This window comes from Gymnoscopelus microlampas, assembly GCF_963454915.1.
Source record: "Gymnoscopelus microlampas genome assembly, chromosome: 1".
In the NCBI taxonomy this organism is placed as follows: domain Eukaryota; kingdom Metazoa; phylum Chordata; class Actinopteri; order Myctophiformes; family Myctophidae; genus Gymnoscopelus; species Gymnoscopelus microlampas.
Window position 1 is genome coordinate 23,603,548 of NC_139962.1, and position 25,375 is coordinate 23,628,922.

Sequence of the window (25,375 nt, forward strand, 5' to 3'; positions counted from 1 at the left end):
ATAAATGTTGTCACATTCATAAATGTACTTATAAAATGCGTTGGTCAAAGTCGATCATCTTGTTTAGGACATCCTATTCCTGCTCTGTCATGGCTGGCCTCAAGAAGAGGCGTGACTAGTGATTGCCGTGGAAAAGCACAACTCCATCACGGCTGGTGATGTCACAGCATGTCACGCTTGATCCGTATATAAAAGCCTTCCCACTTCACAGCTTTAAATAACTAATAATTTGTGAGACACACTTCAGGACAGGCCTCTCACTTTGAATTATAAATGGACAACATAATGATAGAACCTGTGGATTTTAAGGTGACACAATTCCAAGATTATCTGACAGAACAAACCCAGAATGTCAACATGATCACCGGCTCTGTTTGCGTAGAAAAGGAAATGGGAGATTCATCATTCCAACCCGACACCACGAAGAGTGAACAGAATTGTCCCTCTTCTGATGGGGAGAGTCAGTCAGGAGAGGGGGAGGAAGGATCAGAGGCCCAGGTGGAGGAAGGATCGGAGATACGGAAGGATGGCTGGGAAAAGACGTTGGATGGAAACTATAAGTGCAGCTATTGCAGTTACGCCAACAAGAAGGCTCGTCTGCTAGAGCACATCCGAATCCACACAGGAGAAAAACCCCACCACTGCCACCTGTGTTCGTTCACCTCTGCATACGGGCGCAATATCTCTCGCCACGAAAAACGCTGCCACGAGCTTCCGCCCTCAACGGGAGGGGAGCGCTCTCCGCCATCCAAAAAGAAGAGGTCCCTGCCATACGGTAGACGGCTCATTGTCAAATTAACACCTCCAAAGAAGAAGCGAGCGCCAAAGTCAGATGACCCGATTGACCTCTCTAGAGAGCTGCACCACCCTTTGAATAATGATGAGTATAAGGACATCGCCAAAAAATCCCTTGACAGCAATTTAAGTGGCAGCAACGCCAACAGTGTTTCAAGCCACGACCCACCAGCCCAGATGTCTACAATCGATTGCCAATTGACTTACGTACCTCCCGTGTCCCCAGACGGGGTCTCCAAGGATGAGAAGCCCCCCATCGTCACACAGCATCAGGTCTTGGGTTCGCCACTCTCTGTGTCTACAAATGGGGTCCAGACATCACCTCAGCCAGAGGTGATGTCTCTGGCTGAGGTTTCCCACAGCCTGAGGTTTTCCCACAGCCAGCCTGGCACGCCCGACCAAGACCAACCTTCGAAATGCCTCCACTGTGACGTCCATTTCGGTGATAACATCCTCTATACCATTCACATGGGCTGCCATGGATATGAACACCCGTTCCAGTGCAACATCTGCGGTCACACGTGCAGAGACAAGTACGACTTTGCGTGCCATTTTGCTCGTGGAAAACATACAGAATGATACTCCCCACGTAGCGTAAGGTTGCTCGGATATCAGTTACTATGACATCATATTGATGACATCAGCGATGCCTACATACAGCATGGGAATAAAAGGCATGAAGACTGATTAATACAGACATCTACAATAAACGGTACAACAAGTTATTAAATATATAATAAATTAAAGTAAATAAAAGATCATTGTAATCTCTTTTCATTTACTGCTTTCTATAGTTTTAGCAATTTTTGCTATCTTTCTTTCAGTGGGCGGGGGCATTCGGGCAGGTGGCTAAATATGTCTTTTTTTACACAATAACTCAGCGATTATTATTTACAGTGGCTCTTCTAGCCCCCAATAACTCACATCTGGCCATCAAAGACCACGGGACCTTTTTTATTGTGTAAAAAAGACATATTTAGCCACCTGCCCGAATGCCCCCGCCCACTGAAAAAAAGATCGTAAAAATTGCTAAAACTATAGAAACTGTCCACTGTATAAAAGATCGCGAAAATTGCTAAAACTATGGAAAGCAGTAAACAAATAAAAATAAAAAAAAAACGCAAATTCTTTTCTTGAGCTTTAACACTCATCTTTTATTTACTTTAACAAGCTAAAACATAAACCTTGGTTATAAAAAAACAAAGTTGTCCTTTAAACCGAATTTATATTACCAAGTATTGTTATATCCTATATTAACACTTAAGGGAAATGGGACATTCGGCATAATGAGTACTTTCTACTTTTGGTACTTTAAGTAGGCTACATTTAGATACCAATACTTTTTTTTACTTTTACTTTAGTTGGCCTACATTTTGAATTCCAGACTTTTACTTTTAACAGAGTATTTCTACATCGCAGTATTGGTATTTTACTTAAGTAAAAAATCGTAGTACTTTTTCCACCACTGACGACCACTTCCAGGTAAGTGAACAGATCCACTTCCGGGTTGCACCTTTGAACTCAACACCGCTCAGAGAGTGTGTGGGTCAATTTTCTAGGCAATCCGACAAACCGGAGGTAGGAAGTGGCATTTTTTTTATGAAATTGGGAGTCTGTGGGACCACCAACCAAGTTTGAAGCATTTAGCATACTGGGAACTGGAGTTATGACTGTTTAAAGCCCAGCCAATAGACGGATTTCCGCGCGACGTCATCACAGAGCAGAATGCGCAATCTGCGCATGCCCGGGTGAAAGGCGCGTTCGAAAATACAGCCCTGAGCGGCAGTGAGCGCACTGGCCAATACAAACTAATAGGCGAGTGTGCTCCGGTGCGTAATTTCCAAACGCACCCATAGGCTTCCCCCTCCTCTGCGCGGTCATATTCCTCTCATGTTTACTAACAGGAAACCCGTCTATAGGAACACAGAGGGGGCGAGGCTTAAGCAACTACATCATGTCCCTATTGGCCGTCTAAGAGCACCTACCAAGTTTGGGGCCTTTAGCATGCTGGGGACTGGAATTATGGCTGTTTAAACCCCAGCCAATAGGAACACAGGGGCCGGAGCAAAGGTGCGGCTGTGGTGTGGCTATTCTGATGGTAGACCCCTGACCAGTGTTGGTGCGGATCGGAGCAACGGTGCGCCTCGCAGGTCTGCATGTTACGTTTGTGACGTCCACCCGCCCACCCACCACCTAGGAAATTTTAATATGGGATAACTACATTAGATCCATTGGAACACTGGTTCTTTTTTCCATTTCCTGAAAAATAACGCATTTGGACGACCACTGAATGAAACTCACCCACAAGCAAGCTTGAAAACACGTAATTCATTTATTAAAAAAATTAAAATAAAGTGCTTTTATGTACAATATAATAAAAACAACAGTCACAATATTAATGTATGATACAAAAAAAATACAGTTCACGACATTTTTGTACACAAACGATTGATAAAAAAAAGAAACATTTTCATGCAGGCATACAAGACCACATTAGTAATAGTTGTTCAGTCAACTAAACTCATGGTGTTTTAGTGTGATGAGGATGATGCGGAGACAACGCTAACACTGTCTCTTGTCTGATGAGAAACATTTTAGAGCTGTGCTGTGCACAGCGCAGTCAAATCAGGCGCTTTCGGAAATACACCCTGGGAATCTGCTCAGAGTGCTCTGGTTTTTACGTCAGAGCGCTCTGAATTAAGTTCATTTACGAATGGTCAGAATATATGCTCGTTGAAATGTTCATGTTTGAAAATTAATTAAATTCATGTATAAACAGCATTATTAACGTTTTGTTATGTAGATGCATGTTGAATAGGCCTACTGTCTAGACAAGAGTACCTAACAAGCTGCAGCCATCGCATTTTGCAATGACTTCTCAGGTCAACCTGGCTTTCAGTTGGGAGTGGTCGGAGTGTGCACATCGGGTTCTCCGAGAGCGTATTAGCGCTCTGAATTTCGAAATGACCAGAGAGCACTCTCAGAGAGTATTTCCGACTGCACCCAAATTGGTTGTTTAGGCCTACTTGTAGCATGAGTGCTGGAAAGTCAAGTCCTCTAAAATGCTGCTGCAACACGGTTCTTGGTTTTGCATTTGTACGAAAATAGACAGCTGTTATAGGCTATATCCAAATGTCCTTGCAGATGTTCAGCAACAAATGTGATATACAGTATATCTTTATTGTAACTGACTTGGCTACATTCATGTTACAGTACAGTATTATGCATTGCTGTGGGAACTGCCCAAGTATGTAATAGCAGCACACAAAGCTTTATTGTTTTGTCTTTATCAGATGCGTCTTTGATTAAAGTCTTAGATAAATGTAATTTAACCTTTAGTCCAATATTCATCTAAGAACTCATTTGGAATACAAAGAGTTGTAGCTTCAGCGTTTTTAAAATAAGACTAGCCGGTAAAAAGTTGACTTATCTGCTAACTACTGTCTGTTCTGAAGGCCATTAGAACTTCTGACACAAGCGCTTTTAAGAAATGAGCCACTATTTTGGAGCAGCATTTTAAGCTCTTTGTTGGCAGGCAAAGTCGCACCCATTCTGGTGTCGCCCCAATGGAGAGCTACAATCAAGCCTTCTACCACACTGCCCCCCGCTGGTGACTCAGCTCCAGTAGTGGACAGTAATGAATGGAAGCTTATGACTTTCACTCCACTACATTCCAAATACAAATGCTGTACTTTTGACTTCACTACATTTCTAAGAAAGGACCCCCGGGACTAAAGCTTACAAAAATACATTATGAATTAACCACTTAAGCCCTATTCTTTTTAAGTGAAAATAATATGCACTTTGTTTTACTTAAGTATTTTTTACAAGCATCCGTGTTTGAATACTTAAGTATACATTTTTAAAGCAAGTGCTCCAGCACTATGACAGAGAAACTTTCATTTGTGGTCGAGTAATATTTGACCAGGAGTATCTATACTTTGACTGAAGTACTGGGGTTGAGTACTTTTGAGTACTTTCCACCACTGGTGAGGTCACTGGCGTGTGAGCGAACAATGTGGCGCACGGCAAAAGGCAAAAATGACACCTAAAAAGGCATTGTGAAAATGTGTTATGGCCCTCATCTATCAAGCATCTCAGAATAGGTGTGTTAAGTGGCATCAAACACATTAACCCTGGCGTCCCTATTTTGGGCATGTCATTATAGGCAAACAATTATAAAAAAGTCACACACACACACACACAACAAAATCACATGCACTGTGATGCATTGTAGATCTGCCATTTCGGTGTGCCACACCATCGTATGATGAAGTATAAATCCTGTCTAAAGCCACAATCTCTGAACTGTTACTGTATGTCCTTCCCGGGATTTGAATCCAGGTCCCCCGTGCGAACGACAACATTTCTACTGGTAATCCAAGTTTCCCCTTCTCTTAGCTAGGTTGCCTGACAATAATGGTTCTCAAACTGTTTTCATGTCAAGGACCCCCAAATTTATATATTTCGCCGCAGACCCCCCATTTCAAATGATTTTGTGTTAGGGACCTCCATAAGAGAGGATTTGTCAAGCCGAACAACTCTGTTTAAACCCCCTGGAACCCCCTCAAGGACCCCTGGGGGTCTCTGGACCCCACTTTGAGAACCAGTGCTCTGGTACAGCTAGGTACAGTTTCACATCTATTTGAATAGCAAATGCTTGTGTGGTAAAAGTCTGTTGCCTGTCGTCAACACGTTATTCACTGGGTGGCACTACTTTGAAATGCTTGATAAATAGCAACCAGGACAATAAAGGTGCACTTCACCAATCTTCAACCTGATCTTCATATAATTGGTCCTCACTAATGTCCATTATAAGATGGCACCATTTCCAACAACTCACTCCATGTCTCATTGGTGGGCTCTGGACAGTTGAGAAACCTTCCTGGAAAGTTAGCATGCTAAAATATAAGCCATTGTTCTTGCACTAATAAAAAAAATGAAAAGTTTGAAATCTTGTTTGAAATGACCATACCTGCCTACCGACGATGTCACTGGTAGACAGGTTTCTGAACTGTCCACAGCCCTCCTCTGAGACACAGACTGAGTAGACAGAAAAGCCACAATATTTAGCATTAGAGAGGACCAAACATGAAGATAAGGTTGAAAATGGGTGAATGTTCCTTTAAGAACATAGTGTGCAATGTTTTGTGCAACAGGAGTAATGTATGGTGTTGTACGCAATAAAGCACTACGAAAAATAATAATCATAAGAATCAGCAGTGTGCACTCTCTAGTTTCAAAACTATTTCTACAAGACGTCTTGCACAAGGTCCCTTAAAAACACACGATATTAACTACACATATATACACACACACACACACACAAATAAACACTGACCACTGTTGCGCAGTATGCTTTCTGTGCAATTACTTTGTCAAAATTGTAGCAGACACACAGCGTTATGTCATCTCCTCAGTGTTTGATATACTGTAGCAAAATATTGATTTTTTTTGGACTCTGGAATATATATTGATCTAACCTGATCAATACCCTAAACTGGTGATACATTCCACAACATTAATGCTGCCATGTTGTCTTTATGGCGCTGGAAATGTGAGTTATATCAGAATTTGGGGCCGTGTCCACAGAAAGTGTTTTTTTTTAGCTGCCATGCATTTCTATGGTAAAGACACGCTGGAGCGCTCCTCTTCTCCACACCGAGCAACGCCTTTCAGCGCTCTCAGGGTCCAGCGTTTCTGGCAAGAACGTTCTGGGCGCTTCAAGCACAAATAGTTCAACTTTTGGAGAGGAGCGCCGCTTATCAATGTCACCAGGGACGTGCACAGATAGACTCTAGGTGGTGCTAGAGCACCTGCCCTTTGCCCTCTTGACCAGAAGTGCCCTTTTCAAAAATAAATAAAAAAAGTTTTTTTTTTTCAGTTTACAGCAGGGTCTTCAACAGGGGGACCGGGACCCCTAGGGGGTCCTCAGAGTTACAACAGGGGGTCAGCCAAATCTTTATGTGATACGATTTTTCTTTTTACCATAACCACTCGAAACCTAGCATCCCTTTTCTGAGGAGAACTTTAGCCAAAAATAGCAGATCTACAAGCCCACAACGCCTCGTGCTGCGAGGCGTTGTGGGCTTGTAGATCGGCTATTTTTGGCAAAGAGGTATAGGTGTAGAGGGAAAAAAGAGCAGACTAAGTAAACAAAAAAAAGTATAATTTACTTGAGCACCTGCCCCTCAAAATGTCTGTGCACGCCACTGAATGTCACGCTTGATCCTCCTGGCTGTGTCTGACAACCCTGTCATTTACCACCACAGTTGATCGGTTTGAGCGTTGCGGGGCGTCAATAAACGTTCCGTGTGTTTAGTACGATGCGCTCTGGACATGATATCCAAAGCACTGCTTAACTAAAAAAAAACGTCTGTGAACACGCCCCCTTACAGAATACTATGAATACAGTTTCCTACATCTTTGGAAAGTCTGCGTTTTAAGTATCTACAAAATCTGAGCGATGTGGTTGCAATAGTATTACATTGGCTGCAATGGTCCCTGTCATAAGAATTGATTTGACCTTAATCTTTTTTTCTTTTCTTGATCAGTCAAACCCTCTGCTTCTCAGTAGTCGTGTTTCTTCTTGTTAATTTTATTGAAATGTGCAAACCTGAATATATTCAACACCCCTGATCATCACTTGTGCTTTCGCATTACTGTCATGGCCTGGCAATTTGAATGATTTCGCTGAATGTATGTATGCATGTATTTATGTATGCATGAAACAGAACTAGGAATAACTGTGTTAAGGTATTATTTTATACCCCTACCCCTGCATAAGGTTTCAGCAGTCTAGGCTAAAGAGATGAATGAAATGCCTTTCTATCTGAACTGGATTGGGTTTAGGGAAAAAAACTAAAAACATCTTAGGCTATGTCCAGATTGGCCACGCAAATATTTTTTTCTTTTACCAATCCAGAAAACCACATTGAAAATGATTTCTGCTGATCCGATTTGAACCACCTTCCTAGGTGGTTTGAAATGCGATTCAAATCTGATGTCTCAGTCTGGACACTTGAACATTGATGCCAGATTTAGACTTTGTTGACAGTGTCAAATGCGGACAATAGCTGATCTACAAGCTCACGATGCATCACATTGTGTTAAGAGTTGTAACGCAAAACACATTGTGAGATTGTAGGTCTGCTATTTTCATCGAGTGACACGTACGCTGTTACATTGGTTGCTGTGGTAACTTACCATAGCAACCAACGCAGACAGGTCAACAATGTCTGATAACAGTGTGGACAGTCAGTCATAAGGTAAAGATCAGATTTGAGAAACTAGTTGGATTTACCTACAGTCTGAACAAGGCCTCAGATGAGATTACTAGAGATACAGTATGTCCATCCTTGCCACACATTTCCATAAGTATGGAAGAGCGACTGTTATGAAGATGGTTTTGTGAAAGCCGGTTCTGATCCAACTCCAAACATGTGCTGATGGTGACAGTGATCAGTGCTAACAGAAGGCGAGGCTTGAAGTGGTTGTGAGGAAATGGCACTATTTCAGTCAGATAAGAGTAAGACAATCAAAGATATTTTTGGCACAGTGTGCATAATGCTTTTGGTGTGATAACAGATGTGGGCATTCCGTCGTGTCTTGGCTTGTCTGTACGTCTCCCATATCCTCCAAAGATCCTGTTTAAAGGAAGATGTCTTTTCAGTTTCACTGTTAACGCAACGTTGTGTCCTTGGCTAATTCTTGCTTTGAAGAGACGGTACCGCAGTCATTTCAATTCCATGATGACAAATGGTCTTATTGCCTCTACAGTTCAATGCTGAAGAACGTGGCTGGTTTCAGATGAGTGGAGGTGCGCTCTGCAAACAAACCATCCTTTATTTCCGGCCCTAAGTCCACGGCACAGTTAACAGACGTCTGGGTCCGACTTGTATCAGCAGCGTGCATTCAGGAGATAAATACCATAGTCCTGATGCTTCAGAACACTGTTCTTTGAGCAGGTTTTACTACTCCGACCTGTTTTCAAGTGACGGGTAGAGCTAGACCGATATATCTGCGATTATTTGACTTGGTATCGCCAATTATAATGCTGATTATTTTTGACCACTTTCAACCTGGTGCATCAACATTTTTGTAAATCTTTGAATAGGGCTTAAGTGGCTAAATAAATAAAAAAATATCGGTCAAAACATTGGTAATCGGTGGTCTAGGACTCTCCCAAATCGGGATCGGATCCAAGAATCTGGCATCGGCTAGGTTCTAGTGACGGTCCTTTTCACTCCCACAGGATGGTGAGAGCTCCATCTATCCAATATGTGCTTTTTTTCGCCTGGGTGGCTTGATCTGACCACCATGCTCATACAATCACAATGTGCTTCTGACTCCATCCCACTGTCAGCATATCATGATGGTTTTGTGTCTCAGTGATTAGCATATGATGTTGCGTTGTTCTAGTGGTATGCTGAACAATAGTAGACATTGTCAGACTTCACACTCACACACGCACTCACGCGCACACACACACAGAAAGTTAGTGGTTATGAGAAGGACAAGTTGTGTTGTGACTTCATCTGCTATTGCCTCAGTGATGCTGGGAAGAGCCACATCGCCGTTCTTGCTTCCTTTTCCATGCAAACACAACTTCTCCCGCCCCCACACCAAACGACCACACACACACACCACTGGCTTTGGAGCAGAAATGGTTCCAGAAAATGTCCTCCTCCGTGCACTGATCACACAACTAAAAGATGATGACAAACTAAAGAGATGTGCTGTGATGTAGAGGGGCAGGGCCTCCTCTCCTCTACGTTCCGTGTCCCCGGTACAGATTCGGTGTTAGCATTTTTTTAACCACATGAACCCTAGCGTGTCCCTATTCTGGGCGAATATTCGGCAAAAAGAACAGGCGAACATTCGGCAAAAATAGCAGATCGGCGAAGAGATTTGGTGTAGAGGGAAAGAAAAAAAGGAGGGGGGCCGAGTACAGACCCCTGAGAAGGGGTCCCCCCTGTCAACAAAGTCCATAGGGTTTAAGTGGTTAACGTCGTTAACACGCGTCGTTCATACGATGGAGTCTTTGATCTCGGAGCCCAGCCTGACGCGCGGCCGCGGGCAGGTGGGGGAGTATTCCACGTGACTCTCCTTCAGGTTGAGCGGCCGCCGCTCCGACGACTCGGAGAAGCTCTTGCTGTTGTCGGGCGAGGACTCGTGCGTGGGCGTGCTGCAGATATAGTTGTCGTTGAGCGTCTGGTAGCCCTTGTGGTCCGAGGTGGACACAGGAACGGTGTTCCCGTTGAGGGGCAGGCTCTCGGCGGGCTTCCCCCCCACGGCAAGCCGCGGCTTCTTCTGTTGCATGCTGGGACATTCGCCCTGCTTCAGCATGGACTTCATGCGGTCCCGGTTCCTGCAAGGTAAGTTTATGTTTAAGATTCTCAAACAAAGGGTTGGGGAACCATTTTTGGGTCATGGACCCGTGTTAGTGGGTCACGAGTAAATATCCCCTTTTTAAACATTTAAAAAAAACATTTTAAAAAATCCCCCCACAAAACAAATCAATTTCTAACATGTTTCAAAATATTTTTTGTATCTTTTCTTCTCGAGCTGAAAACGTTTGGGAAATCCTGGTATAAATTGCATGGCATGTTTTCAACAACAAGGCAATTCAATGTGCTTTACATAAAACATTAAGCAAAAGAAACACATTTTAAAAGCACATTTCAATTCAGTAAAAAAGGAAGGAAGCAAGAGAAGTTGAAATAAAAAGGCATTATAAAAAGATAATAATAGTGCAGAAGAATAATTAAAAAATCTAAATATAAGGCATCGGCAAACAGAAAGGTGTGATTTTAAAGAACAGTAGCAGACCTGTAGACAACGAACAGCGAGAACACAACCAGCGAGAAGGCCAGGAGGGCACACACCACGATCAGCTCATTCCAGTAGGTCTTGGTGTGGATCTGCGTGGAACGCGACTCGCCGGGCAGGATGATAGGCTCCTCCCGCTCCACATGCGGCGTCCGCGAGTGTCCAGTTAGAGTGGTGCTCTCCTGCCGGGGCTCCGCCCTCACGCAGTAATTGGCCAGAATCTGGCGGAAGCCCTCCTCCTCCGACCAGCATTCGTATGTGTCCAGCCTGTCGGACCAGGGTTGTCATAGTTAAGTAACACTAAGCAAATGACTCAAACTAGAATTGAAACTAAAACAGCATTTTAGTCAACTGAAATAAAAATAAAAGAGGCTTTACAAAACAACTATATCTACCTGAAACTTTGTTTGTAAAACTAACTAAAATAATAGAGAAAAAGTACTTCATTTTTAATCTTTGTCAATTTATTCCACATGAGCCTAGTATATCGGTTGTATAATAAATCAATCTTGCATTAACTTCCAACTAAAAACTAAAACTAACACTAACACTAACACTAAAACTAATACAAATGAAATTAAAACTTACGTAAGCATTTTTGCTAAATAAAAACTAAACTATCAAACCCGCTAGTTACTAATCAACATTCTGAACTATAATAACCTTGTGTCAGACTGCGGTGGCGCTACAACAACGAGGTTTCCCTCGGCGGTGGCGTACAGGAACTGGCTGGTGTTGTCCCTGTAGTGCCACCTCCTGGTTGCCAGGTTGGAGCGCAGCTTGCAGGGCAGGACTCTGAAGGTGTTGGCTGGGATGGTGATGAGCTGGCAATGAGACAGAGCTGCAGGAAAAAAACACAACTATGATGAGTTACGAAAAAAAGAGGGGAATGTTTACTTATGTGTAAGTGGGATGTTTAAGTTACCAAAAAAGTATCTGTTCAAAAGTGAATGGTCTGATCTGACTCACGGGAGGGTTTGGGTCTCCATCTTGAGCTGGGAAAGGTTCTGTTACATATAGCTGAAGTGTCGGCTTCTTCTACATCCTGCTGCCAGTGGCTGAAACAAAAAAAAAAAAAATACAAAGGCGGGTTTAACACCTGTAATAAAAGGAACATTCAACATGCAAGGGATAATGAACACTGAGCCAGTCATTATTGAGAAATAAACCCCAACAGGGTGATTAGCTTTATCACCCTGAAGGGGTTTATGTCATGAACCCTTTTATGTATCAATAACGACGGCTTGCTGTTCATTATTCTGCTTATTACACGTCTACTTGACAAAGATGTTAAAGAATGTATACAAAGTGTAATGAAACGATTAAACCTATTTAAGAAGGATTGAACTGCTTATGGTACAGGAAGTAGTCTATGAGATTATGCCTGGTGCATCCAGTGCATCATGGTCGGCTCCCAAAATTCTAGTAGGAAGTGTTGATCAAATGTTGTGGTTTGCCTACTTCTCGCCTCAAATGTTTTCAAGAACATTCTTAAGTGTACTGTTTAGGTGTAAAATTATTGGTTAGTTGGTTGGTTCAGGTCCGTGCATTGCAAGAATAATGTACTTCATAATTTTTGTGCAAATGTGTGCAAATCTTTGAATATACAGTATATAATATACATTTTAAAGTGAATATTTTTAACTCCGATCTGTGCTTCTGGGGGGTCCCTGGAACAAAATATTTTGAGATGGGGGTCCGCGGTCAAATACATATAATTTTGGGGGTCCTTGACATGAAAAAGTTGGAACAATACTGATATAGCAACATACTGTTAGGATTTAGAAAAATATTTTAGATATGTATTTTTTAATAGCCAGAGAAATCTTAAAATGACACAGATGCGTCCCCGGGGGTTAACTATTGCCAACCCCTGTTCTACACACTCTGTAAGCTCCCTCACTCACCTGTCAGGCGGAGCCATTCTGACGTCCCGGCACAGCCTCCCTGTCCAGGCGCAGTAAGGGTCTCTGGACAGCACACACTCCCCACAGCTCAGATAGTTAGAACAGTTAGCTACAGGCACCTCCACCAGACCAGAGTGGGACGATACGAACAGCAAGCCCTGCACCACACACACACACACACACACACATTTCAGTCAAGACATTTTGGTCAAGATAAAACATTTATTGCAATGATAATTGCATGGTATTTGGCAGGGCGTCTCTCCTCCTGTGATATTACAGAATCATCCGACCACTTAAAAAGTGGTCAGATGGGTGGGTCGCGAACACTTTCAATATTTTCCGGGCCCTAATCTAGAAAAGAATGTTGAGAATCACTGGTTCTAGACAGGTGCCAGTCATCATCTTATTGGTTGCAATTGGTTACTAGTACCTGCAGATTTTTAGGTAGTAATTAACATTTAGGGAGTTTCTTTTATTTTTTATGAAATGTTCTCAAATATTGGGGGATCTATTGTAAAACATGTGTTAATAGAAAAATGTATACAGACAAAAAAAACAACTACCAAACCTACTGATAAAAAGAAATCATGCTAAACTCTAATTAAAATAAAAACTAACTAACTAATACAAACTGTCATCTGCTAGCTGCTGTGAGTCATTGAGCGTTACATAAACAACAGATTAAGTTGCGGTTGTGTATTACATAACGGTAGATAAGAATGCAGTATGATTGTTTTTGGCCCGGTGAGGTTCTGCTTATGTAAGAGAGAGAGAGAGAGAGAGAGAGAGAGAGAGAGAGAGAGAGAGAGAGAGAGAGAGAGAGAGAGAGAGAGAGAGAGAGAGAGAGAGAGAGAGAGAGAGAGAGAGAGAGAGAGAGAGAGAGAGGCAGCCGTGGTGGAATTTCATAAACTGGCCTCCAGACGATGATAGAACTTCCAGGAAACATCTGATGAAATTCTCCCTAGAGAACAGAGGACGACTGGAACTGTTACCCACTTTGGTAAATGACAGTGGTGGAAAAAGCACTCAGATAGTTTTATTTATTTATTTTAATTAATAGGGGCAATAACAATGGGCCCGATTCACTAAGCTGTTTACGCTCATATTTTGAAGGTAAAGGAACTTCCCACATTAGTAGTCTGATTAACTAATCTTTAATTGTTGGTGAATTTTGCGGGAGGTCCGCTCTTTCTCAAGTCTGCTCCGAGGCTGACTTACATGGAACCAAAGCTTGCGTATGTCATTACAATGCCTTATTCTTCATGAAAAATCAACTACAACAGTGCCAGACCTCAAATAAAATATTAATGTGCCCAATTTTGTCAACACATAAAAAAGAAAGAAAGAATATGTCAACAATCTATTGCTTGAATGCATATTATAGACATGATAGCAAATTAAAACGATTTTTATTTCTTTTCAGTTGACGTATTTAGAGACAAATTATTTAGTTCCCTCTGCGTGTTTGCAATTTTTGCAATTGGGCTTTCATGCCAATTGCGCTATTAATTTATAATATTAATTTGACCACATCACATGAAGCGGTCATACCTTGATGAGGATACTGTATGAAAGCTGTGATATGCACTGCCCACAGATCCAGGTATATCACCCTTTTTCAGTGTGTGTCCCTAAACGTTGGTTTTTGCTTAGAGAAAATACACCCTCCTTAGTCACTTTATTTATGTTATTTACGACCAACTTAGCCTTAGAGATTAAGGCCCAATGTAGAAATACTCTGTTACAAGTAAAAAGCCTGTATTATAAATGATACTTAGGTAAAACTACAAAAGTATTGTAAGTACATGAAAATATAATTACAGTATCAAAATAAAAATACTACAATTTGCCAAAATGTAAAACTTTTTCGAAAATAGCCACAGTGATAGCCACAGTGTTTTGTAATAATAATCTGTTTTACAACTTGTAAAATATTCAAATAATTTAAATGGATTAAAAAGTACAATAGCTGCCTCTGAGATGCAGTGGAGTATTAGTAAAAGGTATTAAAAATGGATACTCCGGTAAAGTAAAAGTACCTCAAATTTGTACTACTGTAAGTACAGTACTTGATTAAAGGTAATTAGTTACTTTCCACCACTGCATTTGATTGAATGTTCCCTAGAGGACAGAGCACATCTGGAACCATTTCCCACTTTAATAAATGATCTATTTCCTCCCCATTTCCATAACCTTAGAAATGAATAACTATGAAGTAATGTATGTATAGGTAGATCATAGCACTATGAATGATGCTGTGCGTACACATATGAAATATCATACTTATGACTCCCATAATGAACAGTCTTTTAACCACTCATGACAGATTTATACTTCGGCTGTTGGAATATAGCAGATCTACAAGATCACAATGTGTTGCGATGGGACCTGTTGTGAGCTTGTAGATTTATTAAAAAAAGAGAAGAAAAAGAAAAAGGGGCATATTTTTTTACCCATTAAGACCGGGAACGCATCTGTGTCATTTTCAGATTTCTTTGGCTATTAAAAAAATAGCAGATATACAAGCTCTTTTTTTTTACCATGACATTTTTTGCAAATCTTTGAATATATGTTTTTAAAGCGAACATTTTTAACTCATATCTTTTAAATATCTTTTAAATCCTAACAGTTTTTTGAAAAAAACGTATGTTGCTATAATATCAGTGGTTCTCAAACATTTCATGTCAAGGATCACCCGACACCCAAAATGATACAAATTTGGCCGTGGACCCCCATCTCAAAATATTTTGTTCCAGGGACCCCCAGAAGTTGTAACAGAGTTAGAAATATTCACTTTAAAAAAATACATATTCAAAGATTTGCACAAAATGTTCATGATTTATAAAAAAAATTGCAGATCTACAAGCTCGTAAATCTTAAAATGACACAGATGCGTTCCCGATCTTAAAGGGTTAAATATTAGGAAAAGTCTTTGACGTACCCTCTGTGGGTCCAGTTCGATGTGTTGTACAGGCTCCGGCTCAGAGAACAGGATCATTTCTTCTATGATGTGCATCTTATCGTTGGTGTTGATGGCCTTATGCAGCTTCCCATCATCTGGGAAAACAGGAGGAACCATATACCTTTTAATAAAGCAAAAACAATAACTGCATGCCGTTTCACCACTTAAAACCCTCTAGAATTGGTAAAACGCACCAGTAAAGAACGTACTTGATACAGTCTTTTTTTCACTCTATAAATCTCTTTGCCAAAAATAGCCTATCTACAAGCTCACAACGCGAGATCGGCTATTTTTGGCAAATGTTCCACCCCAGACTATGGATGCTGGGGTTCAAGAAGTGGTTAAACAAAAGTGGCATTTTAAGAGTTTTAAGCATATTTTTGATTATCGCGATAATATCGTAAATCGCAATTATTTTTGTCACAATAATCGTGACATGAAATTTTCATATCGTCCCATCCCTACAATGAATCAATCAAAATCTCTCCATGCCAAGCTGGGATTGCCTCTTGCCTGAGTGGTACTCCCCCACACCAGAGGCGAACAGCCTTTTTGCATGTAGTTTAAGCGCAAGGGGGCGCGGTGCGGGGGCGGGTGGGGAGAGAGCCTGGCGACCGAGTTATGTACCGATAGGCACAGAATCGTAAATGATGTGGGGACTGCGTTTGCCCCAACTGACACTCAGTGCACTAACATAGCTCTCTCCCCACCCGCCCCCCGCCCCCTTGCGCTTAACACTGGCATGACTGGGGTTTCATTATCCAACACACAGCCTGCAAAACGGTCTTTTTGATCAAGAAATCAAGCTCCCCTATTGGTTCCTGTCTCACCTCTGTGCTCCAGACTAGCTGACACCTTCTCACCCACACAGTGGGGGGTTCCATTGTCTTTTAAATAGCCATTCAATTGCACTCTGCTCAGTCAGTTAGCTCACTCACATATTATGGCAGGCAGAAACATTATAACATAGTAATTTAGTTGTAATGGTAACTGCAGATTCTGTATGTAAAATCTTTATATAAAAAAAAGCGTATAAAATAGTGCAATCTGTAGCGTCACATTAAACTCTTGAGGGAAACATGGAGCCTATATGAACGCTGAAGCCACTGCCTAATTACGTGACTATCTCCATTGTCCAAAACACTGGATATCTCTTGACAAACCAATATTAGTATTATTCATAATAATACTATTCACATTATTTGCCTATTATGCCTAAGTGTAAAAGCGTCTCCTTCTATCATCACTTTCTGACAACAGCGCAACACGTTGGTATGTTTCCACATGTGTCCAATCCTGCGCAAAATATCTGATCTACAAGCACAACACAGTTGCTGCGTGACAAGCTGTATGCTTGTAGATTTGATCTTTTTCCGCCGCTTCTATCAGCTGTCCACGCTGACAGAAGCGTCTCCTGTCCTGTCTCTCTCTGTCCCGTCTCTCTCTGTCCCTCTCCTCCCCATGTCAGCGCAACAAGAGAACACATCGCTATGTTCCACAAATGTGCTCATTCCTGCGCTAAATATCTGATCTACAAACATAAAACAGTCGCTGCCTGACGAGCCCTCTGCTTGTAGATCAGAACTGTTGGCGCAGCATTGGGCTGCCAAATTTTGCGAGAGAAATAAGCAGTCAGGTCTATGAAAATGTTACTGCATGCGTTGTGCCCTGACAAAACAGTGAGGCATGAAACCTTGTAAATGGGGTTTATAATGGGGTTTATAGCCGAGGCCAATTTGCAACCCCAGTCCCTGGTTAGACCTTTCCATATAAATATTTACCTAATAAAAAATTATTTACAAAAGGACATGCATGAAGCTCTAATCTCAAGTATGAAATATATTTATATCTGCAAAGTAACTAGTAACTAAAGTTTTCAAATAATTGTAGTGGAGTAAAAGTACAAGATTTGCTTCTGAGCTGTAGTGGAGTAGAACATTATTACCATTATGATGTAATTATATATATAATTATAATAATAATAATAATAGAAAGACGTGGAAAAACAAGCCCAAAGTCGCTTATAATAAGCAGACATGGCAACATAAGACTTGCAGCGCAGCAGAGTCTGCTCTCTACGGCCGCTCGGCGGGCTTCTCTGTGGGGGGTCTCGAGGTGTAAAGTGCTCTAGGGAGGGGGAGAGAGGGGGAGAGCGATCAATTTAGCCGAAATAAAACGGCTGGGATGGGATACATGGTATGTATTTCATATTTATAATGAGTTAAAAAAAAAAAAAAAACAGAGATGGTTTGAAACATATATTTAGGAAAAGTCATGAAAGGGGAACTTTCTCAGAGCTTCCTGAGAGAAGTTAAGCCACTTTCAATTCTCAAAATCGGTCCCATTGATTGCTTAGTCACGGAAGTGTTAATCAATCAAAATCTCTCCATGCCAAGCTGGGATTGCCTCTTGCCTGAGCGGTACTCCCCCACACCAGAGAGACCATATTTTGCGATCACAGAATAAACTGCACTATACCCGTTCCGATGAAGAGGACGTCGTAGGCTCTCTCCATGCCCTGGATCTTATGCACGGCGATCTGTGTGTAGCGCACGCTGCGTTTCAGCAGCAGGGGGGCGCTACGGATCACGCTGTCCATCAAGAAATGGTCCTTCACGAAGTTGAGCACCTTGTCAGGCATATGTAAGGACGACTGTATTCCCATCTGCCTGGCATGGTTGGTTACACACTGCGTGAGAGAAAGAGAGGGAAGGGGGAGGGGGGGGGGTCAGGTGGAAGGGAGAGAGAAACTCAAAATCATCGTTATAATGTAAAAAAAAGAAATGTCCCAAAACTGAAAACTGAAGACAAGACAATAGTCTTGGCAGATGTAGTACATTCTTATGTTGTATTTTGGTTAATGTGGCCAAAAAAAGACAAAAGAAAACATTAAGAGATCATTTTGGTCTCTCATCTGACCTGCAGTTGGAAACGTTTGAAAACCACAGCCAGAATTTCGGGATCTTATCACAAAAGCATGTTAATGCAACCAAAACATTTTGAATGTGTTGCATCAGTGATGTTGGCTTTCATAAGCCAGTGGTCTTTAAACAGGCGGACAGCATGCCGGCAAGTGATCTTCATCCACGGGTCAAACACACATCATCTACACTTACAGTATACATGTGTACCAAAATAGCTGGAGGCTTATAAATCGCCTGTCGGATGGAAACCTCATAATGTCCAAAACTCTTACTTTTCAGTATTCGAATTCAAAAATAGCAAAAGTAGCAGATCTACAAGCTCAAAGCGCGTTGCTTCGTGCCACGCTTCGAGCTTGTGGATCTGCTACTTTTGTGTCAAGTAGGGCATTAGTTTACGAGAAAACACAAAACGTTTTTTTTAAATATGGAAATGATGGGTTTCTGCCCGACAGCAACGAAATACATGATGTTTGTGTTGATTTAGTGGAGGGGGATGGATGGGTACAATCTGAAAACAGACAGACAGACAGACAGACTCACAGCTCCAGGTCGTGGTTCTGGTACAGGGTGGTTGTAGGTGTACCACTGCTGGGTCTCTCTGTTCACCTCTCTGTAGCGTCCGCTGAACGCTCTCTCCACCTGGGCCATGGTGAACGCACACACTGCTGAACTGCCCGACGCTCCTTTATACCTGTGATATAACACAATAACACACACTGCTGAACTGCCCGACGCTCCTTTATACCTGTGATATAACACAATAACACACACTGCTGAACTGCCCGACGCTCCTTTATACCTGTGATATAACTCAATAACACACACTGCGGAACTGACCAGTACACCTAAGGCAGAAAGACACGTACACTCAAACTGGACAGTGGACACTTCAGTATTTGTTTACATAGCGCAAGACATATCGTCATCGCAGCATTCAACAATGTTATATGGCACATGGCCTGTTTTCCTAATATGGTGCAGCCCTAATGCTTACCACTGGGAGGTGAAGACTCCATAGAACACGGTATTCTCCCAGCTGTCTCCGGTGGGCTTCAGAACAAACATGTCCTGGATGATGTTGAAGGGAAAGCCGTCATCGGGCAGAGAACACAGCAGCTGAGCCTTCAGGAAGGTGGTCCACTTCTTCTGCAGCACGCGCTCTCCTCCCTTATCGCCCTGCGAGGACACCAGGAACACGTTACGTCAGGCAAACCTTTTCATTTCAAGGACCCCCCAGTTTGGTATGAATTAGGGCCACGAAACCCCCAGAACTCTGAGTGTACAAATGGAACCAAATGGTTTCCAATTGTATACCCTCAGAGTTACAAACCCGTAAAGGTACATTTAGTTCCTAACTATCAATTATTTAACCCCCTCAAGGGCCCCTGGGGGTCCCAGGAACCCCCAGGAACCCCCTTTGAGAACCTCTGACGTTAGGGAGTTACAGAAAGAAAGATTCCGAACACGTTACGCTGTAGTTTCTATTAGCTTGGAATCCTCATCAATGATGTCATTGGTAGGCAGGTTTCTCAATTGTCCAGATCCCTCCAATCAGACAGAGAGTGAGCAGACAGAAATGGTGGCATCTTATAGTGAGCATTAGTGAGGACCAATTATATGAAGATAAGGTTGAAAATGCTCCTTTAAGTGGTTAAAGTGTAATAAAGTATCTATCACACCACATGATCAGTAACAGAAATAAAGTGAAAGAATTATGCATTGCGGATTGTAGGAAACTGGAAAAAGCAAGGTCTTATGCACACCTGATCAGCTAAGAGACGAGTGCGTAGGCAAGGATCAGATGTCTAGAATACAGTAAAATGACCAGCACACCGTCTCCACTTGCACAATAAGGACAACAATATTTAGGCAACGTTTCGGTCCATAGACCTTCTTTGGGCATCTCGGATTGTAGGAAACTGCAATGAAAATGAATGGGAGTAGTTGCATGCCTGAATATTGTGAAATCTTAAACATGTGTATCTCTGGACTCAGGGGAGTCACTGGGAATGTCTGAACCCCTGATAAAATATCTCAACTGGAACTGTCATGTTTACAGCAAAACCCTGTTTATCTGAACGACAGCGAGAATGAAGGTCGTTTGGGGAACTTGTTCAGTCGCCCAAAACGTTTAAAAGAATACATACAGTAGCACAGTGATTCTCAAGGTATTTAATTTCAAGGACCACCAGTTTGATATACATTAGGCCAGACCCTAATTTGATACGATTTCTTATCTACCCCAATCTGCACTGTGAGATAATTCCAATTGTGTCCATGGTGCCCAGCCCTATGAACTGAGAACACTCCTTTAACCACAAATAGTTAATTAATGTAACATGTATTTGTACTGAACACCAGAGTCATCACTGTGGGCTTTGAAATTTCAAACTGCAGGGGCAAAACTAAAAAAGCTGGTGAGGTGTTGTTTAGCTGCATTAAGTCAATAATAACAGCTTTGAACCCAAGAACTGATGGTTCACTTCTCAAGCTGCAGCATGGAAGCCCAATTTTTGGGGTAATATTACTTTGCTTGTTATGTATTTATATTTTTATATATATAGTTGCTTTAAGTTCTACTCCACTACATCTCAGACTTTTGACCCAACTACATTTATTTGAAAACTTTAGTTACGAGTTACTTTGTAGATTTAGATGGGAAAAGGACACTAGTGCAGCATTTACTCCCTGTAAATAATGGTTAAAAAATTGCCGATCTACAAGCTCACAACGTCCTGTGAGCTTGTAAAACTAAATCTGATCTGGACTTCTTCCACTGTACAAAACACAGATGTTAGGTGCTGGTAAACACACTTTGGGACATTCCTCTGTTATGATGAAAAACTGTCAGGAACAATGAAAAACAAGAGGAGGATTAAACAACAACAATGGGACTCGCCCAACCGCAGAGCGCCTCGCCCCGGACCTCCAGGACACACCTCACTGCTAACACCATCCCACAGCACCCAAACAACACACACACACACACACACACACACACACACACACACACACACACACACACACACACACACACACACACACACACACACACACACACACACACACACACACACACACACACACACACGCTAGGAGTTAATCACAGAGGGATTCTGTCTCCAGAATCAGAACTAAAACGTGGAGAAGCAGTGTTCAGTTTTAAGCACCACATATCTGGAATACACAAACAAAAAACAAGAAATGACATATACTGTAGTGTACATCAGCTCGCAGCAAGCTAACCCCCTTGAAAAGTACTGTCCACTCATGTTTTGGGGTGATACAACAGACACAATGATCACTGAATCCTCATGATAGTGTTCCCAAGCTGGTCCGGGTTCTGTTTACTGTTCAGTTCAGGTTTAGATCTGATCATTTCCACTCACACATACATGAACACAAACGAGGGACACTCCGCCACCGCCCCAGCACTCAGCCGTCGGCAGCTCCGCGGCATTAAATAAAGACATATTTGCGAGTCTGTGATCCCGTCCACATAACGCTTAACAAAATGGTTCCTTCTGCAAAAGTGAGCTAGCCCTTAGATTGGCTGGCCGAGTGAGGAACAGCGCCACAGTTTACCAGATACTATAGATATAGTGGCCAGCCAATGAGGAAAAACTGATGAGAAAGTGACGACTAGTTGCAGGGTCTGAACACTGATCAGCTCTGGCGAGCTGATACAAATCTGTTTGCCGCTGCCTTTTATTGAGATTTCTTCACTTCAGCACTGTAATTTCTCTCATATTTCCGTTTTTACTTATTTTCATTACTGTATATTCAAATGTCCTTTCATAAATGGGTTTATTTTACAGTCTTTATATTGCTTTCTTGATGTTTTGTGTAAAACGTTGCCTCCTGGTTGAAACATGCTGTACGCCTACAAATAAACTTGCCTTGCCTTCAGTGGATAATGAAATGCACAACTATTCTATTCTGGCTTTGTCCTCCGGGGGTCGCCATTAAACCCAAACAATCATCTTGTTGACCAGAGAGGAGAGGTGAAAGCACATGGGACTATAGCAGGCCCTGCCAGCCAATTAGCAGGCTACAGTAGTAGCACATTCCTGCTCTCTCAGCTGTCTGCATGTGGCCATTGTTGCTGCGCTGCTGGACTTGTGTACTCAATCACCCCCATCCCCCTACCCACCCCACCCCCACACTTACATGCGCTCATCGTAGCTGTCCTCCACAACAGTGGCTCTCAAATATTTTCACGTCCAGGACCCTCAAATTGATATGCCGCGAACCAAAAATATTTTGTGCCCTATAAGAGAAGATTTGTCAATGTTTTTTTTTTAAATAACCGATTTACAAGACCCCCTGCTGGCCGCTGGGGGGGGGGGGGGGGGGTCCTTCTTTGAGAACCAGTACTCCAGAACACACTGCATAAGACCCAAACGACACGGTTAAGATTCTTCACTATTTGCGATAATAATTCAAGCCTCCCGAAAACATGTGCCACTTATTGTTGGAGCGGTTTGCAGTCTTCCACACACACACACACACACACACACACACACACACACACACACACACACACACACACACACACACACACACACACACACACACACACACACACACACACACACACACACACACACACACACACACACACACACACACACACACACACACAATTTCACTACTAACTCAACTAAAAAACAACCATTTCTCTTATGAGGACCAGGAAAACTTTCTATTTCTCATATTCTACTATACTTGTGGGAACATTTGTCCCTCACAAGTATAGTTATACAAGTGTACAAAACACACACACACACACACACACACACACACACACACACACACACACACACACACCTGAATAAACAACAGACGAGGGGAGTGGAAGGGAGGGGGAGGGGGTCAGCGAGAGCCGGGGACGGGGAGGAGAGACAAAAACAACTTGTGGAGCTACTTGGCAAATCTAACCCAAAACAGTAGTTGGAACACCATGAAAAGAAACGTATGTGAGGTGTGTGATTTATCCTTATCTGTAGCGGTGGACAAAGTACTCAACTCCAGTACTTGAGTTTGGATACTCCTGGTCAAATATTACTCAATTACAAGTGAAAGTTGCTTTGTCAAATTTGTACTTGAGTTAAGGCCTTTGCAGACAGGGTGCGATTGGTCAATCAGTGGTTACAATATTTATGGGGCCAGGCTTCCAGCATGGACCCATATTGTTATTCGCATTATTCCATTTCTTCTTCTGCCACTTTTGGCAGTTCTGGCTGAACCGTGCAGTCGCTTTTTATGAAACTCGGCCATATGATAGATGGTCATGAAAAACGATCAAGAAATAATTCTCACAATCTTTCGTCAAAAGGTGGCGCTATAGCACTCAATTGAAAAATGCCAACTTTGATCAGGTACAACTCATGCCCTGTTTCACCTACAGCCATGAAACTTCGATGCACACATGCGTCTCCTCATGCTGAACAACTTTCACACTCTGACTTTTGACCTCTGACCTTTAGATCTCCCACCATTTTGAATTATATGAAAAACAGTTAAAACCTATCTCCTCCTGGGATTTTTGAGTAATCTGCACGAAACTTCTTACACATGGACTTTGGACCTATACCTAAAAACGTTTGCAAAATATCTTCCATAAGTGAAAAAATGAAGCTTTAATGAGCCAATGAATATTGCAGTTTTATGACAATTATTCATCTGCCCCTAACTCATACATGCAGACTTACCATTCTTTGAAACTTTGCAGAAATGTAAAGGGCCATTCCAAATATCACTGAAACCAATCTTACTCCAATTGGTCAAACGGGGGCGCTATAGCAATTTTTTGAAAATTGAAACTTTAAACAGGCAAATGTCATGCCTCGTTTGGCCGACAGCCATTAGACCTGCTTACACATGTGCCTTGACTAATGAGGAACACATCTATCACGTTGACCAGTAAGCACCGCCCTTAGGTTGTCCGCAATCTTGAGCAGTTTGAAAAACACTTAAACCCAGGATTTTTCAGCTATTTGCGTGAAACTGTATCATCATTGTGATCTCCTTTCACAGGTTCTTGTCTGTTGGTGGCTTCTCGCTTAAATGTGTGCCCCACAACCTGAAGGTCACCAGTTCAAGCCTCACTTGGTGCAGACTTCATCTAAGTTGCATTTCACACAACATGACTATCAATGAATACATCTGCAATTGTTAAAGATAACATGAAATACTTAATTGAGTGTTTTTTACATACAGCTGATCTACAATCTCACAACTTTTCAGATAGCAATGAGAGTATGTTTTTTCAATGTATAACATACTTCATTGTGAAAATAGCCAATGTACAATCTGACAACTTTTAATGGTTTGTGAGCTTGTAGATCGGCTACTTTCACTAATTTTGGTTCTGAGGAGATGTACAATTTCTTCATTGGTAAATGGTTTGTGAACGAGTGATCTTAGTGTTAGTGAAACAGGGGCTTGGGTCATGACAGAAGGCAAGAGTTTGTGATCCTCAACAGACAATATCAGCCTGGACAAAGATATAGCACTATAGGTAGTGTTGCAGCTACCTAAGAGTGCTTCATGACCGTAAGGTTGCCGGTTCAAGCCTCACTTGATGCAGACTCATTTAAGTTGAAATGCAAAAAAACATGACTCAATCTATTCCGTTTCCATGGCGCTCTCTCTCTCTCTTCAATCTATTCCATTTCCATGTCTTTCTCTTCAATCTATTCCATTTGTCTCTCTATGTCTCTTCAATCTATTCCGTATCTCTCTCTCTCTCTCTCTCTCTCTCTCTCTCTCTCTCTCTCTCTCTCTCTCTCTCTCTCTCTCTCTCTCTCTCTCTCTCTCTCTCTCTCTCTCTCTCTCTCTCTCTCTCTCTCTCTCTCTCTCTCTCTCTCTCTCTCTCTCTCTCTCTCTCTCTCTCTCTCTCTCTCTCTCTCTCTCTCTCTCTCTCTCTCTCTCTCTCTCTCTCTCTCTCT

The 25,375-nt window shown here is 42.1% G+C and overlaps 2 protein-coding genes across 3 annotated transcripts in view; one reads left to right on the forward strand and one right to left on the reverse strand.

Moving 5' to 3' along the window:
- Window positions 1–285: 285 nt before the first annotated feature.
- LOC311043270 (zinc finger protein Pegasus-like) lies at window positions 286–1,374 on the forward strand (the record flags this gene model as incomplete). Its single annotated transcript, XM_084054446.1, has 1 exon — window positions 286–1,374. The coding sequence occupies one exon, from the start codon at window positions 286–288 to the stop codon at window positions 1,372–1,374; it is 1,089 nt and encodes a 362-aa protein (XP_083910572.1).
- Window positions 1,375–3,108: 1,734 nt separating this feature from the next.
- LOC311059614 (semaphorin-4B-like) overlaps window positions 3,109–25,375 on the reverse strand; it is an 88,037-nt gene continuing 65,770 nt past the window's right edge. Inside the window, exons 9-18 of one of the 2 annotated variants that reach the window (XR_014602179.1) lie at window positions 19,417–19,598; window positions 18,963–19,113; window positions 17,977–18,187; window positions 15,478–15,593; window positions 12,534–12,691; window positions 11,596–11,684; window positions 11,290–11,467; window positions 10,627–10,893; window positions 7,045–10,165; window positions 3,109–6,590 (exon numbers count right to left, since the gene is read on the reverse strand). Coding sequence is in view for 1 of the 2 variants with exons in the window: in XM_084077618.1 (XP_083933744.1) it covers window positions 9,823–10,165; window positions 10,627–10,893; window positions 11,290–11,467; window positions 11,596–11,684; window positions 12,534–12,691; window positions 15,478–15,593; window positions 17,977–18,187; window positions 18,963–19,113; window positions 19,417–19,598 (1,695 nt within the window). In the remaining variant the exon portion in view is untranslated. Of the gene's footprint in view, window positions 6,591–6,932; window positions 10,166–10,626; window positions 10,894–11,289; window positions 11,468–11,595; window positions 11,685–12,533; window positions 12,692–15,477; window positions 15,594–17,976; window positions 18,188–18,962; window positions 19,114–19,416; window positions 19,599–25,375 lie in introns of those variants that run through there. The other variant, XM_084077618.1, reaches the window with a different exon arrangement.